We start from the raw sequence: 20,483 nt of genomic DNA on the forward strand, positions 1-20,483 counted from the left end.
ATTTGACATTATTCAAATGTTGAAAAAAGATCATTTTTGGATCAACTATTTGATAGTTAACTCTACTAAATGTATAGCTACTGAAAGCAAACCTTTTAAGAGAGGATTAACTGTAAGTAGAATGCACGGGGTATTTTGATGCAAAGGGAGTGTGCTTTTCGAACTCGACCATTTTCATTAATTTCTTAAATCTTTCGTTCAGTACTTAAATTGGTGCAAAATAATCATATATAAATTTAATAACTACTTTGAGTTATCCAAATAAATGTATTGGGTTAAAGTTAATCAATCAAGAGAGATTGGAAATTTCTTTACCTAAAAGTGACTTCTGACCACAACTTTGGTAAACAACAAGGCGTATATAGAAAAGGACCCGTAGTTGTGAAGTGTCAGGCTAGATTACTTCTATTATTTTATGTTAATGTATGTGTCAGAACAGAGAATTATTGATATTTAAGATATTGTAAACTTAAGGTATAGAAAATGCTAAAAGCAGTTTTAAAGGTCTTCGAATGTATAATACAGAAAAGTAGAAAATTCGCTATAAAAAACAACTAGCGTTTAATAAAATTAAAAGAAGAAAATTGTTTGAATATAACGTCTCGCCGGGCCCGCCTGATTTTTCCTGATGCCGCATTTTCCGTTTGTTTTATATCACTGCAAGATCCTTTTTCACAGTTAACGTCTGAAGAAAATAACGAACTAAGAGAGAACTCAACAGAAACATAAATAAACCCTTTCAATTCTGCAATCGGCAAAAAGTTCAAATAGCGAAACATCGAATCGATAGTCCTTTGTTCGGGCCGTCCCTTACGACTACACCTTTTTTAAAATTTTACTCGTCGTTGTTGAATTATTGTCTAGGGGCTGGGAAGGCGAGCGGGCGTTTTTCATGAGATTGGTATCACTGGCGAATATAATTTTCAGATGTTGCAAGTCATCTTTAATGTAATTTATAAGGGAAAAATCTCTGAAACAATGCCCCAGAGTAATTTGCAAGAGGGAAATGTTCGCCTTTATCGAATTCCTCCGAGATGATAAATGGCATTTTGTTTGTAAACGGTGCAAACACGGAAAAAAATGAATAAAAATGATTACTAGCGTCAAGAAGTCAGGAACGGGATTAAGCTCAGTGCTGGTCCATTTACAATATTAGAAAGGATATTAAAAATAAACTGCAGATGGTTATCTTTTTTTACTCGCCCCACTTCCCCAACCAACTATAATTAATCAAATATAAATGTAATTCATCATAATAGGTCAATTGAAAAGGCCCCGGCTTAACATAGAAAACATTGGATTTTTGGATTTTTTTTATTCAACATAATTTCCCAAGGATGATAAACTGATTCTAGCCACCCTCCATCTTTTCGATACCATTTTCGTAGTATAATTTGTCCTTTGCTTTAAGATAGTCCTCAGTTTTGTCGATCACCTCTTCATTCGACGAAAATTTCTTCCCAGCTAGCATTATTTTGAGATCAGATAACAGGAAATAGTCCCTGGGAGCCATATCTGGAGAATACGGTGGATGAAGAAGAAATTTGAAGCCCAATTCATGGATTTTTGCCATAGTTTTGACTGACTAGTGACACGGTGCATCGTCTTGGTGAAGCAGCACTTTTTTTTCTTCAAATGCGGCCGTTCTTTCGACGATTTCGTCCTTCAAACGGTCCAATATCACTGTGTAACAGTCGCTGTTGATGGTCCTTCCTTTTTCAAGGTAGTCAATAAAAATTATTCCATGGGCATCCCAAAATATAGACATCATAACCTTGCCAGTTGACTGTTGCATTTTCCCACGCTATGGAGCGGATTCATCGTGTGCAGGCCAATCGGATGACTATCGATTGGACTTCGGAGTGAAATTATGGAGCCATGTTTCCTCCATTGTCACATATCGACGTAAAATCTCCGGTTTGTTAGGCTTGATCATCTTCAAACACTGCTCCGAATCATCAACTCGTCGTTGTTTGTGGTCACAAGTGAGCTCGCGCGGTACCCACTTTACATATAGCTTTCTCATACCCAAATATTCGTGAATGATATGATGTACACGTTCAGTTGATATCTTTAGAGTGTCTGCTATCTCATTCTAAATATTATTAATCTATTTCTAAATATAGCATACCAATCCTTAATGGTTGATTTTCCTGGCTAGTATCCAAAAGCTTGGCATCAAGCCTAGTTATTGCTTCAATTGTATTTTACCCTTCAAAAAGCAATATTTTATCAACACGCGAAATTCTATATATATATATATATATATATATATATATATATATATATATATATATATATATATATATATATATATCACTACATAGTATAAAACAAAGTCGCCTTTTCTGTCCCTATATCCCTATGTGCGCTTAAATCTTTAAAACTACGCAACGGATTTTGATGCGGTTTTTTTCAATAGATAGAGTGATTCAAGAGGAAGGCTTGTATGTATAATACATGCATAATATACTAAGGCAACATTGCTAATTTTAGAGATTTCTAACGTGATGTCGTAAATTAACCTATTTTTTTAGGCTTATTTAGCAATTAGCAAAAACGCTGCCTAACCCTACGAGTTAGATCAAATTAATGTACTACAGTATTGTACACCATAAAAAGGTCTACAAAAAAGTCCGCGATGGTATATGTTTATCTTCTAGGGATAACCCACATTAACCATTTTTATTGTTTACTTTTTACGTGAGAAAATGGCTTATTTACGAAGCTATTTTAAGCAATACGGCATTAATCCTTATCGAATTAAGTACCTTAAATACAGTGTGCAATTAATATAGATCAATATGGTTCCTTACAGCATGTAAATTAAACAAATATTTTCGGAGATATTACAAATTTAAAATTTGCGTTTAAAAATGTGTAATGTAATAAAAATTGTATGAATTTAGATATTCCAAAGATAGCAGGAAATCTACATAGTAAGTATAGGGGAAGAGGAATTGTTTTACTCCAAATTTAATGCGTGCAGGCCAAGGGCAGTAATGAATGAACCAAAAATACTGGATCGATTTTAATCATGTTTTCATTGAGTGACATAGGCATATATATTTTATGCCCGTGCAAAGTCGGAGCGGGCCGCTATGTTTTTATATACAACGTTCATATTTTTTCTGTAGTGTATTTAATTTAGTATCAGCATTGCACCCGTGCGAAGCCGGGGCGGGTCGCTAGTATATATATATATATATATATATATATATATATATATATATATATATATATATATATATATATATATATACATACATATGATGACGATGTCATGTTGGAACGTATCGGACTTCATTTTGTATCCTTTTAACTGGAGCAATGTTAATCAAAATAAAAAGAAATTATCCACCCTTAGTTAGATATGAAAGTTAAGTTTTTACAAACTAATCTGGCAATAACATGCATTAACAGTTTTATTGGAAGAACTATAGAAATCGTTTTTAAGAATAAAATACTAACATTGTCCAAAATCTTTTGAGGTTTAGTGAAAAATGTCAATCTTGCGGCACCAGTAGTGATGTTTCAATATATTTGGGGAAAAGTACATACTCCTATTAAGACCCAGCTACGGATTGACAATGATAATGATAAAGTGTCAACTCCTTTCATGTTTTTTAAGATTATGTGTAGAACTGTACAAATATTATCGTTTATACTGACAGTCAGTCCTTTTAAAATCCTATCCCGCCAATTCTTCTGTATGAATGTCTTGACATTCCAGAAATAATCACAGAAAATGATTTTCAAGAATGAGTTATTACACGTTCAACAAAACCACATCAGCGGTTAAGATAAAATATGATATTACAAAAGCCGAAAGAGAACGGAACCAAAACCCGTACCTTCCGACATTAATCCATAATTCGTAGCGTCGACATTTTCCGTCTATTCTCTCCTCTTGCCTCCCGGTTCGCTTCTAAAATAAAGCCGAAGTCAAATAAGTTTTCATCCGGGCGTCTTTGCCGGAGAATTGTCGTTCCGGAAATTTGCCGGTTTCTTTATCACGAGAGTCACAATTATTGCTTTCCTGTATGACCCCATAACCTCCGGCTATAATTGTGGGGGAGTGTCGAGAATTTCTTATTACGTCTCGCCTCTCTAAAGTACTACGTCATCGAGACGGTTTCTTTCATTGGCCGTCGCGGTTATGGTAAAACTATTGTTGGCTTTGAACTCTTCCTATTATCGTTAGGGGTTCTTTATTGGTTGGATGGCGTCGTGCTATCAAGCTCGTCGGACTTAAACTATTTGACGGGTTGTAGTTTTAAGGAAGGACTTTCGGGGTTTTGGGTTAAACTTAACAGTTCAGTAAGCGTATATTTTGTCGAGAAATTTCAAAAAGATCTCTACTCAAGTTTATCCTTCTTTTCGCGTCAAAATATAAGTACATCAAATCATTAAAATAATCAAAATAATATGTAAAACTACAAATAATAGAAACAAATATTACGTATATGTAAGTAATATATATATAATGTTCTATTATTAATAGTTATATATGAATTTAAACGACAACTCTATTTTTCTACAAAACTATAATCTTAAAATGTTACTATCCATTTTTGAACTAGAAATTACAATTATGTGGTATCAATATTAACAAATATTAACCAGTATAACTCTTGCCTTGGTTTTAACTTACCTCTACAGAAAATAACAGTTTTCCATGTAGTATTACTGGATTTATGAACGTATAAAGATGCTTGAAATTGTATCTTCAGATTTCATTACTTGTGTTGTCTGATTTTATGAAATATGCTGCCAAAGTCCATCAAATATTTAAAGAAAACCTTATCTAATGGTGCTCCGTCACATTCCAATTCTTTGTTGTGATTTCAGCATTTGAAAGTACAGATTTTGATGTAATGACAAATAAATTAGAATCCACAAAATTAGAAGACAATAACTAGAAATACTTAGATTAAAATAGGTTGCAATTTGATGAATAAACTACTTTCAGATGATCGCATACGATGGTAATATACAAAAGGTAGGCGAAAACACGTACTGATTGAAAACTTCATTTTGAACTCGTATCATCGTTGCAAAATTGTTCACAAATTGTCACTGGCGATATGTAAGTAATATATATAATAATGTTATATTATTAATAGTTATATATGAATTTAAACGACAACTCTATTTTTCTACAAAACTATAATCTTAAAATGTTACTATCCATTTTTGAACTAGAAATTACAATTATGTGGTATCAATATTAACAAATATTAACCAGTATAACTCTTGCCTTGGTTTTAACTTACCTCTACAGAAAATAACAGTTTTCCATGTAGTATTACTGGATTTATGAACGTATAAAGATGCTTGAAATTGTATCTTCAGATTTCATTACTTGTGTTGTCTGATTTTATGAAATATGCTGCCAAAGTCCATCAAATATTTAAAGAAAACCTTATCTAATGGTGCTCCGTCACATTCCAATTCTTTGTTGTGATTTCAGCATTTGAAAGTACAGATTTTGATGTAATGACAAATAAATGAGAACCGACAAAATTAGAAGACAATAACTAGAAATACTTAGATTAAAATAGGTTGCAATTTGATGAATAAACTACTTTCAGATGATCGCATACGATGGTAATATACAAAAGGTAGGCGAAAACACGTACTGATTGAAAACTTCATTTTGAACTTGTTTCATCGTTTCGAAATGGTTCACAAATTGTCACTGGCGATAAAATGTGGATTTACAATAATAACCCGAAAAAATCGCGGGATAGTCCAAGAGAGATACATGCTTTGTTGTTGAAGTGAAGTGATTCATATCCATAAAATCTTGCTGATGGAGGAGGTGCTAAACCGAATAAAACTATTATTGAGACTGTCTACCGATCTCAATTGGACAAAGTTAAAAATATTGCTACAAATTTTATTTATGTCTAAAACGATATTAAAATTAAAACATGAAATAGAAAGCACGTACATTTTACAACAGTACAAGAGAAGTAGTATTTTTATATGCTATTCTTATGTATTGAATATACCATATTATGTCAATATATAACTAGAAATATATTGTAATATTTTCTTTGGTTTTGCAGATGACATAAAACAATGAACAAGTCAACGGGTGGCGGTTCGTGGAACCGTAAAGGAAAATCTACTAGCAAGGAGCTGGCTGGAATGAGACGCCAACGTAGTCTGGAATGGAGAAACGAACGGGACTATAGTTCAAGCGACGACGAAATCGCGAGACCCGTCGACAGTCAAATATTCGCATCGTTGCTGGCGCAAGCTCAGAAAGAATTCAAAGGTAGGAATGCGGTATTTGACGTCGAGATGTTCCATAATTTCTAAATTTAACTAGACGACGATCTTCCGTTATATCCTGCGTGGAGGATATCAGTGGAAATTTCTTGGGTCTTAGGATGTGATGCTTTTATAGTTCATGAAATATTATAATTTCTTTGTAAAATAATTTCGCAAAGAAGGCAAATTTGATTTTGAAACATTTTATTGTTTTAAGAATTTTTATTAACATTTAATAGAAGTAGAAGTCTCCAAGTTGAGTCATCCACCCGTCCTGGACCCTCTTATCCCTAACTACTCCACTTGTCCATTACATATAATTGCCGGTCTCCTTTCCAAGGTTGGAATTGTCTTGTTGCTCTATCGTCCTTGTCCACTACCTCAATTTTTCTCTGTGGAGCTTCACTACCCCCCTCATAAACATATCTTTATGTGGATTTTATAAAAGAGAATATTGTCCTTACCTTATTATGACCAAGTTTTGTGGACTTCTCCACTCTTTGAGGTTAAAGCTGATTTTTTCTCCTCTCTTCACATTCATTCCCTTCGTGATCATGCCGTAGCTTTGAATCGACTGAGAATGGGCCACTGTCGTTTCTCCCACGGTCACTTGATGACTTCGAGCGCGCCTGCTCACTGTTTTGTGACCGTGCGCCTCTTTCAGTCTACCACATACTGAACGACTGTCCACGGCTCACCCAGATTGGAAAAAAGTATGGGCTGCAAAATTTTAGAAATGCCTTAACAGAAGAAAATACAGGCAGTCTCCTCGGATTTCTACAAGAAATCGATTTTCTCCATAGAATCTAGCTTATGCTAAGTTAAGTGTTACTGACAAAATGACTATTACCACTTGGGTATGTGTCTGGACAGAACCTCTACTTCATTATGGTTGTGTTTGTAGTACTGTATTTGTGTTCATTTTTAAATTATATATACTCTATTTATACCTTTAGAGCCCCCGGTATCTTTAATGAAAAATGCAAGTTTATACCATGTGCAAAAAAACAGCCAATACGGGTGAAAGATGAGGTCGAATATATTGCCAATTGCGGTTTGTTAAATTGTAACATTAGTGTTAAACCCAAAGAGAGTGTTTCCTTCTCATTTAATCTTAGTTAAAATGCATCCGAATTATACACAAGTATACAAGATAAATTGTAGGTAATACTCAAAAAATTATTCGTTGTTTTACCGTTTTTAAGCGGTAACGGCTAAAGGTATAAATCAGAAATGAACCCAAGTTGAGCTGAATCTTTTATACTCCTTGTGACCTCTTTCAAAGCTTTTCGAACGAGCGTTAATCAATCCTTCATCCTAAAATCAATGGTGTCTGCTGTCGATAATCGTTATAACTTGGTGTAGTCGCTCTAATTGCTCCTTTGGTTTGTTTTCGGTTTGTGATTTCCTAGAAAATTATTAACAACACTTTGAAATGATGTCTGTATTGCTTCATCAGATTCGTCAGTCATAAATTTTTTATCTTTGCGTTATTCATTAGTTCTTTAATAAATTAAATGTTTTCTCCCATAACGAAATCGCTTTCATTCCTCGCCGGTGATCATAACGATATGTAACACTTGTACCCAAAGAAATTGGTAATGAAAAACCGTCGGTACTTCGAACTGGCTTCGACAGTGATAATATGTCAGTATATTTATACTATGCTATTTATTTTCATTTATACTCGGTACCCATGGCTTGTCAGTACTTACGACAGCAAAACCAAAGTACTACATATATGCATCATTGAGTGCATTTGTAAAATCGTTTTGACCTTTACGTTATTACTACGTCATTATATTATCGTATAATTGGGTAGTTAACTCAAAATTGTTGAAATGATCCTTCCATATAAGATTTAACACTTATATAATTCATCGGAGCAAAATTGTATTCACTAATTTAATTCCACTAAAATTTTTAAGAAATTCTAAAAGTATTTAAGAAGAACATACGTTAATTAAAAAATGTTTTCGCTATGTTAGAAGGGGGTGTTTTCCAAGTGCTCAAAAAAAATTAATGTAAAAATAAAATATTAACTGTTTTCTATTAATATGTGCCTAGTATTTTCAAACAAATTAAAAAAATTAGTAGGAGTTGTTCATTTACTATATTTTATTCCATTAAACCGTTGTATCATGCGCCATTTTATTAATTTTTGGTCATAGCTTCAACCGCTTATAAGTTCGATTAGTGGGAAACAGCTGAGAATGATGCGCAATTTCTGCAAACATTTTGGGGGATGATGTTGGACCTAATATGTACGTGTAATAAGGCCGCTAAATCTCATTAGAGAGACACCACGTGTTATTGATAGTCAAATAGTGGGATTTACATGCCGCAGAAATGTACATATATTAATAATTTGAAACTGTACCATCGACTATTCCACAGATAACACATCTAGTGGAACTAATTAAATATATTTTTGTTTAAAATCAACTTCATTAATACGTATAAACATAGATTTTTTTAATATTTGGTGACTTTTTGAGATTTTTATAGGACATTAAATTGAACCACTAAACTTGAGTTATATGTATACATTAAAATATATTTCCCATTCAATTTCTATAATATCAACATTTTGCTAAAATATAAAATATGAAATTTGATTAAGTCATAAATTGGTAAAGTTCATTTTAAATAAATTATTAGGTATTACATTTTTATCTTTTTGGTTATCTGAAACTACATTTGTAACAATAAGTATGTAATTTTTATATTGGGGCTTATATAGAGATCCACATTGTTCACTTAATAGAGCAAAAAACATGTAAAACATTTTAATAGACCTTCAATAGCAACAAATAGCATCAAAGGCGTAAAATAAATATATTGATACCAATTTATTATAACAAATTAATGTTAATATTGACAATATTTAGCTGCAGTGTCAAAAACGAGAATGTTTAAGGAAGAAAGATAATCAAAATCTAGTGAAATAGTGAAATAGTGACAAAGCTAAAAAAAATTTCCCTTAGATCAAACATTATATGCTAGATCGCCCACCAACCCCTCATCCCTTCATCGAAAACGGATAGTTTTAGTTTCTTCTTGAGCTCCCTTGAACACTCATTGAAATTATTAACAATGAATATAAGTTTTAGCATAATTGCAATAATACTATTGTAACAATGTTAAGGTAGAAAATAAACTTAAGTTATGTCGATTAAATAAACTAAAGTTTTAAATATTGATATAGGATTTTCTGTGCAAACCCATAGTTGCACCTTGTAAGTCCACATTGGCTTAACTTATTGTGGACTATTAATTCAGATTGTCGACCAAGCAACCATCATAGTTTTTGAACCTCATACAAAGTTCTGCTAACTTCTTTTTTCACATGCCCATATAATGCATATTTTATTCACCACTTCAAACTTCACCCATTAATTTTATTAACAGCTCTTTATACTTTATTTAAGTTATTTACATGTTGTTACTTCTTCAGATTTCGATATATTACCACTATAGAGTAAATAATATATTAGTCCAATGATACTTGATTTTTGTACATCCGTATAGATGGGATTCAAGTAAGAATATTTGTCACTATAACTTATTTTGAAGGCATGATTATAAATGTACAAAATGTGTAGAATTTGAGAATCTGGTTCATCTGGACAGGTAATTTGTTTGGCAACTTATACGAGGGTCAATATTTATATTTCGGGAATTGGCAACTGTTGTCATGTGAGTCCATGACGATATACGTACTCAGAATATTTTGTCGCACGGACGCTATTTGTTTATTTTATTTTAGTTGAAAGTTTCGTTTCTGCAAAAAATGGAACTGAATCGTGAACATTTTCGTGCGGTCATTTTTTATGAATTTCGACGTGGATTGTCACAACAAGAGTACATCAATGAACTTATTTGACTTTTGACGATGAAGCCTCATCAAAAAACACCGTGTACCGCTGGTTTAGTGAATTCAATCGTGGTCGTAGTTCGCTGTCCGACGAGTTTCATGAAAGTCGTCCAAAATCGGCTGTTGTGCCAGAAAATATCGATGCTGTGTACGAAATAATTAAGCAAGATTGTCATGTCACTTATTGTGAGATTGAGGCATCCCTAAGCATTAGTTCCACCAGCATATATGCGATTTTACATGAACACTTAGCTGCGCGAAAGTAATTTTTGCGTTGGATCCCACAAAATTTGACAATCGCTCAAAAAAGGCTCGTGTCGATTGGTGTAAAGAAATGCTTAAGAAATTCAATCGCGGTGCTTCGAAAGACGTTTATAAAATCGGGACAGGTGACGAATCATGGATATATTCCTATGAGCCCGAAAGTAAGCAGCAGTTGACTGTATGGGCTTTACAACATGAACCAAATCCAACAAAAGTTGGTCATACACGAAGCACTTCCAAGAAAATGGTGGCCTTCTTCGGAAAAACTGGTCATATTGCAACAGTGCCTCTATAGGATCGTAAAACAGTAAATTCTGATTGGTACACAACCATTTGTCCGCCAGAAGTCTTCGATGAAATAAGGAAGTCAAACAAGGGACACCAGATTGTTTTTAACTGTTTGTTTATTTTCCCATTCTCGAAATATAAATAATGATCCTCGTATTCAAGGTCTTAATGCCATATCTTACAAAGGTTTGTGCCACATCTAGAAATATAAATGAAAATATTTTTAAAAGTTTCTCATTTACATTTTTGATAAGATGTATCAGATCAATTATCAAGTATATATTTCTAAATCTAAACTAATGAAATTCATAACAATTATTGATTTTGTAAAATATACATATGTATAAAATTTATTGAACGAGAGTGAATTTTCATTATCTTAAAACAAAACAGTCAATTATTTTAATTTTGTAATCTCATACATAATGATATGGTGATGAGTCTATTTGGATGAATTTAGACGGTATATATTAAGATTATATTCATACGCGGCATATTATCATATTAATGCGCTTTGATGGATGGATGGGTAATACATATTTAAATAATTTTCACCTTATCAGGGGCTTTCAAAGTTTTGAGTACGATACACCTAAAAAAAAACGAAATTTATTTTCGACATATACGAAAAATCGGTAAACAGCCGTACATAAATTAAAGGGGCCTATCCCTTTAAAGCTCTTTCCTAATACACGCTCATATGTGTGTCGCTTCCTTGAAACGCGCGTTAATCGATAAAAATGATTGATTGAATACATAATGTAATATGGTTCATTAAAGCGAAATATCAAGGAAATGGATGCGGATACTGGCTAAAGAGGTGGAATAATTGGTAGTGATATAGTACCACAGTTTTACAATTATTTCATGCAACATAATGATGGAGTTGGATTAGTTATTTAGTTACTATATACAAGGGTTACTATTTATATTTCGAATCTAATGATTGCATAACTGCAATTTATTGACAAAAATAGCTTTAATGTTTTTCAAGGTATTCTTTATAAGGATCAAAATCCTTTTACCACTTTTTTACTTTGCTTGAGGTACCTCCAAAACATGGTTTTTGAACTATTATTTTCTACATAAAATAATAGTTTTCCATCTATTATTATTATTGGATTATTAAGTACATAAAGGTGCTTAAAATTTTATTTTCAGCGTGCATTACTTGTGTTGTCTAATTTGATGAAATATGCTGACAAAGTCTCTCAAATATTTCAACAAAACCTTATCCTAATTGTGCTAATCACATCCCAATTCTCAGTTGTGATTTCACCAATTGAAAGTGCAAAGTTTGATGTCACTGATAAATAAATAAGAACCGACAAAGTTAGATAATAACTAGCAATACTTAATGGCTCTACTAGAAATAAATCCAAATGGCTTTCAGTTAGACTTAACCCTGAAAAGATGCCTATATAAATTTTACAGCTGTCGGGTCATTAGTTTGTGAATTATAGCATTTGGAGCGAAGCAACTTTTGTTATTGTGAAAAAAATGGATAAAAAGGAATTTCGCGTTTTGATAAAATATTGCTTTTTAAAAGGAAAAAATATGGTTGAAGCAAAAACTTGGCTTGATGCCGAGTCCGTTGATGTCGGACACTGTCCCAGGAAAATCGGCCATCAAGTTTGGTATGCTAAGTTTAGACGTGGTAAAATAAGCACCGAAGACGGTGAACGTAGTGGACGCCCAAAAGAGGTTGTTACCTACGAAAACATTTAAAAAATCCACAGAATGAATTTGAATAACCATAAATTGAAATTGAATGAAATAGCAGATATTCTAGAGATATCCATTGAACGTGTACATCATATCAATCACGAATATTTGGGTATGAAGAAGCTCTGTGTAGAATGGGTGCCGCGTGAGCTCACTTTTGACCAAAAACAATGACGAGTTGCTGATTCGGAGCAATGTTTGTAGATGACCAAGCGTAATAAACCCAAATTTTGCATCGACATGGTACAATGGATGAAACCTGGCTCCATCATTTCAGTCCGAAGTCCAATCGACAATCATCTGAGTAGAGTGCATACGATGAGCCCACTCCAAAGCGTGGAAAAAGGCAACAGTAGGCTGGCAAGGTTATGGCGTCTGTATTTTAGGATGCACATGGAATAATTTTCATTGACTACATTCAAAGAGGAAAGACCATTAACAGCGACTATTACATAGCGTCATTGGGCCGTTTGAAGGACGAAATTACCGAAAAACGGCTGTAATTGAGAAAAAAGTGCTGCTTCATCAGGACAATGCACTGTGTCACAAGTCAGTGAAAACGGTGGAAAAAATTGATGAATAGGGCCACAAATTGCTTCCTCATCCACCGTATTCTCTACATCTGGTCCCCAGCGACTATTTCCTGTTCTCAGATTTCAAAAGAATGCATTCTGGGAAGAAATTTTCGTCGAATGATCGCCGAAACTGAGGCCTATTTGGAAGCAAAGGACAAATTGTTCTACAAAAATGGTTTTTGAATTGACTTTTCAATTGAGCTATTATAACTTAACTACTATTGTTAATGAAATATCATATAAGAAATTTAAAATGTATTACATTGTTTATAAAAATTATACCGCATATATATATTCTTCAGCGGTTAAGTTACCGAAGTCGATACATAAATGTGAGTATCATTAATAAATATCGCCCCCATAAAGGCCCGTGAATAATTTTTCATTTACCGCCACATCTGAGGGTGTCCTTCCACCTGGAGACCCAGCCGAATCCGTTAGACTCTGACAGGTCCCCCATAGTCCATAAAGCAAACGGAATACTCCGGCGGTTCCCGTAGACCATTACGAATTAATTGTGTTTACCTACACTTATGCTAAATACCTTTTCTGTTAACTTTGTAGAAACATAGGTAAAATATTTAACTTTAATGACTTCTGGAAGGCCGCTGTTGTATTTTAAGCTTCGCCAGGCCAGCTTCGCCTCCGCTTGGAATATTAATTATGACAAATGTGTGTTTAAATATTTACTGCTGCGCTCTTTCACTCCGTAGTCCATAGTGTAATTTAATAACACGGGAAATGGGGGTAAGTGGAGTTCTTGTAATTTTCCGCTTCTATTTATTTTCTTATTATTAATTATTAATCGATAGTGATGGCCGATGCAGTCGGTAATTGTGAGATACGACACCCGGTACCGGACATATTTTTTATCCTAATTTTGTAAAAGCTGCCATATAGGATATATTATTGATAGCTCTATATCAAATTAATCGACAACTCCATTATTTTGAAGAATTATAACCTTAAAATGTTACGTTTCGTTTTAGAACCGGAAATTATAGTTATGTGGTATTATAAATACCAAATACCCTTCATTAAATGTACCCAGCATCATCTACTGTGATAAATATTCTGAAATCTACTGATGAACATGCAAGTACCAATATCAACAAGTATTAACCAAGCTAACGCATTTACTAACAAAGGCATTTACTTGGTTTTGACATTTTTGTAGATAAAATAATAGTTTTCCATGTAATATTATTGGATTATTGACCGTATTAAGATGCTTGAAATTGTATCTGCAGGGTTCATTACTTGTGTTGTCTGATTTGATGAAGTATGCTGCCAAAGCCTATCAAATATTTCAAGAAAACCCGGCTTGGTACCGCAATGGTAAAGGCGATAGGACGGCCCTCCTACTGTTTCAATAGCCGCGGGTTCGAATCCCGCTGGGACATGGTCGTAAATTTATGTTTGTGATTGTTTAAAATTTGTGATTCGTCTAGGTAAGAGTGTAAAATCCGACAAGGAAAACGATCCCAGTCCGGATGTCTTCTGCGATGATTTATAGAGTTACTTTCTAGTCACTCGCCAATCGGTAGGCTTAATGACCATGGTTCGGAGCCCACGTTAAACTTTAGGTCCAGTCCAGATAAACCCATACCTGGTAAGAGGAGACTTTAAAAAATATAAAAAAATAAAAATTAAAAATCGTGCTCGGTCACATCCCAATTTTCAGTTGTTGTTACAGAAATTGTAAGTGCAGATGTTGATATCAATGACAAATTAATGAGAATGAGAAAGCAATGTAAATATGTAAAATGTAATCTAAAACACGATTTGATTGAAAACTTTTTTTTCATTGGCTAGAAAATGCGGATTTACAATAATAGCCCCAAAAAGTCACGGGATAGTCCAAGAGAGACACATGCATTGCCGTTGAAGTAAAGTGATTCATATCCATAAAATCTTACTGTTCACATGGTCGGATCAGCAAGGTGTATTGTATAAGGAGGTGCTAAAACCGAAAGAAACTATTACTGTGGCTGTCTACCGATGTTAATTGAACAAATTAAATGACTAATGTTAAAAAAGATCTGCACTAGCTGGCAACAGACTCAAGTTCAACCTCTTGCACGAAAATACTAGGCCACGCGTTGCTCGAATTACGAAAGATATATTCTTGCAGCTCGCATGGGAATTTCTGCCGCCCCAACATACTCACCAGATTTAGCGCCCCTTACAAGTAGTTTGCTCTGACATACGCAGTATGGCTTGGCTAAAAAAGTGCTCAAAATAATAAATTAAATCAAGCGGAAACTGCAGAAGTTTACCGAATGGTGACTGGCGGCTATCTATAAATATTGCAATTAAAGTAGGCTCTCTGGAGGGAACCATGTAGAAAGTAAGCATGTATAAATGACAAAAATACGAAAAAGAGTTAAAAAGGCTTTTTGTTGTAACCGGTTTTGTCTATTGTCTTCCAGGTTGCAGAAATAGTTGTAAGTGGATAAGTAGCTTTAGGAGAAGAGGATATACTTTAAGGAATTTAAAGCGTTTATATATACATCGAAATTAATTAAACATTTAATAACTAATAAACATAATAACTTGTATTACAGTTCGATTTTATAGAAAAATCGATAGATTTAATATCCAACTCTCCAGCTAGAAAATACTTCGGCTAGAAAATCCAATCACATCAAGACCGCACCGAACGTACAGGAAAATATCGTAAACAAAATTATTGCAAGAAATCCTTATAACGCGGCCTCACGGAATTGATTGATAGACGCACCCCCAAATAAAACCAATCAGGCGCTCTCTCGCATCCGTCTTCAATCACTCGTCGGTCTTTATGCTTCCGTAAGTTCTCCAGCGCGCGCGTTGTCTGTCCCACACCCGGGCCCCCTTTAATTTTCGATACATCAAACTGCGGCCTGACATGTTGTTTTCCATTAGGTCGAAATTAGTCGGACTCGGGGGGGGACTGTTTTTAAAAATGCGCATTTCCGCTTCCGTTTGATGCGGCGTTGTAATATTCGGCTGCTGTCGGCTCGGCGAACATATCGGAACACGACGTCACAGAAGTTACTTATTCGGTACACCTATTTTTGTGCCACTGGAAATGCAATCGGTAACTTTTTTTAATGATTGCATATCGCTCTGTTTGGAAGCTTTCAACGGAGAGGATATTCCTTAATCTACTTATCCTTCACTCGTCATGACTCTTTTGCCTCCGCCTTGCACGCTGCTCCATGCTCATATGCGTCAATGTTTATAGATCATAGTAATTTCTTAAAAATTTCTCCTTATGTTAGTTGTGTACCTATTCCCTTTTACATAAATATGGAAAGTTTAGGGGCCTAATGAATGGTGCATTACTAGCGATTGCCCAGTGGTCGAAATTCGACTACAATTTTTAGGATAAATTAGATGGCTCAGTGAAAGGATGTAAAACGAAATGAAACAGTGGTGTTTACATTATGTGACCGTTATTTATTGGCAACTAGCGACCCGCCCCGGCTTCGCACGGGTGCAATGCTGATACTAAATTAAATACACTACAGAAAAGATATGAACGTTGTATATAAAAACATAGCGGCCCGCTCCGACTTTGCACGGGCATAAAATATATATGCCTATGTCACTCAATGAAAACATGATTAAAATCGATCCAGTATTTTTGGTTCATTCATTACTGCCCTTGGCCTGCACGCATTAAATTTGGAGTAAAACAATTCCTCTTCCCCTATACTTACTATGAAGATTTCCTGCTATCTTTGGAATATCTAAATTCATACAATTTTTATTACATTACACATTTTTAAACGCAAATTTTAAATTTGTAATATCTCCGAAAATATTTGTTTAATTTACATGCTGTAAGGAACCATATTGATCTATGTTAATTGCACACTGTATTTAAGGTACTTAATTCGATAAGGATTAATGCCGTATTGCTTAAAATAGCTTCGTAAATAAGCCATTTTCTCACGTAAAAAGTAAACAATAAAAATGGTTAATGTGGGTTATCCCTAGAAGATAAACATATACCATCGCGGACTTTTTTGTAGACCTTTTTATGGTGTACAATACTGTAGTACATTAATTTGATCTAACTCGTAGGGTTAGGCAGCGTTTTTGCTAATTGCTAAATAAGCCTAAAAAAATAGGTTAATTTACGACATCATGTTAGAAACCTCTAAAATTATCAATGTTGCCTTAGTATCTATTGCCACTCTATATATTGAAAAAAACCGCATCAAAATCCGTTGCGTAGTTTTAAAGATTTAAGCGCACATAGGGATATAGGGACAGAAAAGGCGACTTTGTTTTATACTATGTAGTGATATAAAAAAATGTGAAAAATACAAATAATAAAACGGATGGCAGCGGTGTTACCTGGTGACGAGGCTTAGGCGGTCGATGGTGGCACGTCTAAACCAAACGAGAGTTGAGCACTGAAGGACCGAAATACCTTTCAATAACATCCCAGATAAACGTCTCGGGGTTGCCGCCAGCTATTCGTTGTCGGGTTCTAGTTGGCGATGCTGGCACCCCGCCCGTGTTCAACATCTGGGATTATATTTCTGGGTATTTTGTAGACCATTATTACACGATGTAAAATTCGACATGCTTCAAGGTCGCTACAATACTCCCCTGTCAGAATTTTACATAAAATTACTCCATGCAACAAAAATACATAAATGTATGAAAAAATATCAAATACGAAAAAAATATATACCAAACAAAATGTGCTGTTTGAAAAATATGGTAAATCGAAACGGTTGTAGTTGGTACGATCGCGATCCGGTACGGCTGTTGATATCTTACGGCCCTACAGATACCGTTGCTTTGGCAGTTGAATGCGGTCCATCGACGAAGTTGAGAACAAGCTATTTTTCGGACAGGGCTCCCGTAATCGACGCTGTGGGAGGATCGATTGTTCGACGACGTGGTAGCTTATTTTCTTCGACGACGAGACGTTAGTAATTCTGGTACCTCGGCGAAGACATGACGAGTCTACGGTGACTGTAATCGGTACCTAGCTTCTGGAGCTGCTCTGTGACTAATCCGTAGTCACATACGTTACAGTAATTCAGACAAAACAAATAACGACGGTATCCGACCGAAGCTGTCCAAAGCCTTTCAAATCAAAATGTTTGCCATTATGACGGAGACGGCGAGCGAAGGAAGACATTATGATTTAAATATAGCGCCAAAAGAAATGTTTAGCCGAGACGCTGATGATTAAACAGTGATGTAAAAATATCTATGAGTTCAAAAGATTGTGAATGAAAATTTTGACAAAAAATTTAAAAAAAAATTAATTGGAAATAATGAAATGAATAGGAATAAAATGAAAAGGAATATTCAAGGTACAATCGAAAACGAATCGAATTAAAATATTTCAAATTTTGAAACAGAAAATATAACGGCCACGTAAAATACACCATGTTTCACGTACCCTCCATTCACGAGTCCAAACCCAATTGTGCGAAAGATCACGTCGGGGTCACCACTTTAGGGTAAATTAGATGGCTACGTGAAAGGATGTAAAACGAAATGAAACAGTGGTGTTTACATTATGTGACCGTTATTTATTGGCAATATAAAAAAATGTGAAAAATACAATTAAATAAAACGTTATCGCTACTATTCAGCTATTCGTTATCGGGTTCTAGTTGGCGCTGCTGGCACCCCGCCCGTGTTCAACATCTGGGATATAAGTACAAAACATAAGAAATTGTATTAAAGTAATGTATTTATAATCATTATTTGAACCATTGGCTTCTCAAAACTTAAGTTTATACATTAATAACTCAAATAATTGACGAAAGTTTCAAAAAATAAATGCGATGTAGATATATATGTTATTATATTAATCGTTAAACATCTTAATACTTATCAGCGGTTTAAAATACTTACCAGATTACTAATAATATCTTAGATAAGTAGTAATAGATCACTAATCTATTATTACATATTTTCATTATTTCATTTATGTATAATTATAATTTTTATCATTTATATATAATTTAACTTCTTTCTTAACTTAATCTTTTTCTCTTGTTCTCTTTATTAATAAATAAATATTGTGTAATGTTAGTTGATAATATTATTTTGTCCATCCCCTGTATATTGTGATATCAAGATATGTAATAAAAATGGTACGCCCGATGATAACTAAAACTGATTCCCCTTAAATGTCGTGAATAATATGTTACATATTTGTGCATTACAGAACTACACTTATAGATCGCCAATTTTATGAGGCCATAAAATGAATAATTGACGAAATAGTTTCACACCCTTTTAATATGTCTTTATCTGTTATATCCCGATCTTATAATCGATACAAACCGCAACCGAAAAAGAGAAAGGAAACAAGTTATTTCCCCGGCCGCACGAATAATAATAATAATTTGTGAGAAAACCGGGCTGAAGTGTGTGCTGAAATATTAAGCGGCGAGTGCGGTCGTGATGGATGGGCTTACCGGACTGACACCCTGCCAGCACTACAAAGTCCGTGTACTTAACGTGACACGTTCACGATTTGTGTTGGAGAAAACCACCGAGTCCAATCGAAATACACCCCAGAGAACACGGTGTTTGATGTTATTACAGTTGTTTTCTTCCTTGGGAATTATGCCCTTTCGTCCGGCGATCGATTTTTTCCGGCGGCCTTCGCCGAAAACCGAACGGGAACTTGTTGATTAGTTCGAGAAGGTCGGTCGTGTCACATATTAATGGGAACTTTGATTCGATATATATTAATTAGTTTTTATATTATTGACTATATAACAAGTAATTATAAAGAAAAATGGGAGTTTTTTAATAGATATTGTCGCTTTATCTCTATCTTGATGATTTTTATAAATATATTAATAAGTCTTTTTAACATAAGTATCTTAAGTCATTTATTCAATCAATCTTTGTAAGTGAATGTGTAACGATTAGTGTTGGGAACTATCAACTGTTTAGTAGTTCACTACTTTTTATTAACGAATGATTCAGTCGCTATTTTTGGTTCGACTGATTTTTAACGTTCTGGCTCTGTCGTTCTAGCCGAGACCTTGACAAACATGTACCCAATTTATGCCGATATATATTTTTATGTAATATATATATATATATATATATGTAACAGGGTAAAGAGATTAACATTGTAAATGATAAATAGTAACCATACCATAAATGATAGCTAATAAGCAAGAAAAAAAGATATATAATAGATCATATGGCTGAACAATATGACCATATAGTATTACAACTTCCTCCCGATAACTGTATATTTAATCTAATCAAGTTGATATGGAGGGTAGCAAAGACTTATTATAAAAGACATGTTGGTCGAGAAGGATATTCCATCAAGAACTATTTGGATATGTGGAAGGAAGCATTGTCGACCATAACACTTTCGGTTCGGATGAAGTCGATCAAACATACAGAGGAAGTAATTGATCAATGGTGGAATCGTGAACATCTTTTAGAGAGATTGGAAATTAACAGTTTAATGAATG

At 34.2% G+C, this 20,483-nt stretch overlaps 1 protein-coding gene across 4 annotated transcripts in view; it reads left to right on the forward strand.

Annotated features, from left to right (window-relative positions):
- Positions 1-20,483, forward strand: part of Ten-a (Teneurin-a transmembrane protein) — a 1,091,387-nt gene that overhangs the window by 455,187 nt on the left and 615,717 nt on the right. For all 4 annotated transcript variants that reach the window (XM_076399553.1, XM_076399555.1, XM_076399556.1 and 1 more), the window contains one exon: positions 6,075-6,286. In XM_076399553.1, coding sequence (XP_076255668.1) covers positions 6,088-6,286 — 199 coding nt within the window. In that variant the 5' untranslated portion in view covers positions 6,075-6,087. The remainder of the gene's footprint in view (positions 1-6,074; positions 6,287-20,483) is intronic.

The sequence above is a fragment of the Rhynchophorus ferrugineus genome, unplaced genomic scaffold (genome assembly GCF_030347505.1).
Source record: "Rhynchophorus ferrugineus isolate W39M unplaced genomic scaffold, kcgeb_rfMv2 rfM3, whole genome shotgun sequence".
NCBI classification, from domain to species: Eukaryota; Metazoa; Arthropoda; class Insecta; order Coleoptera; family Curculionidae; genus Rhynchophorus; species Rhynchophorus ferrugineus.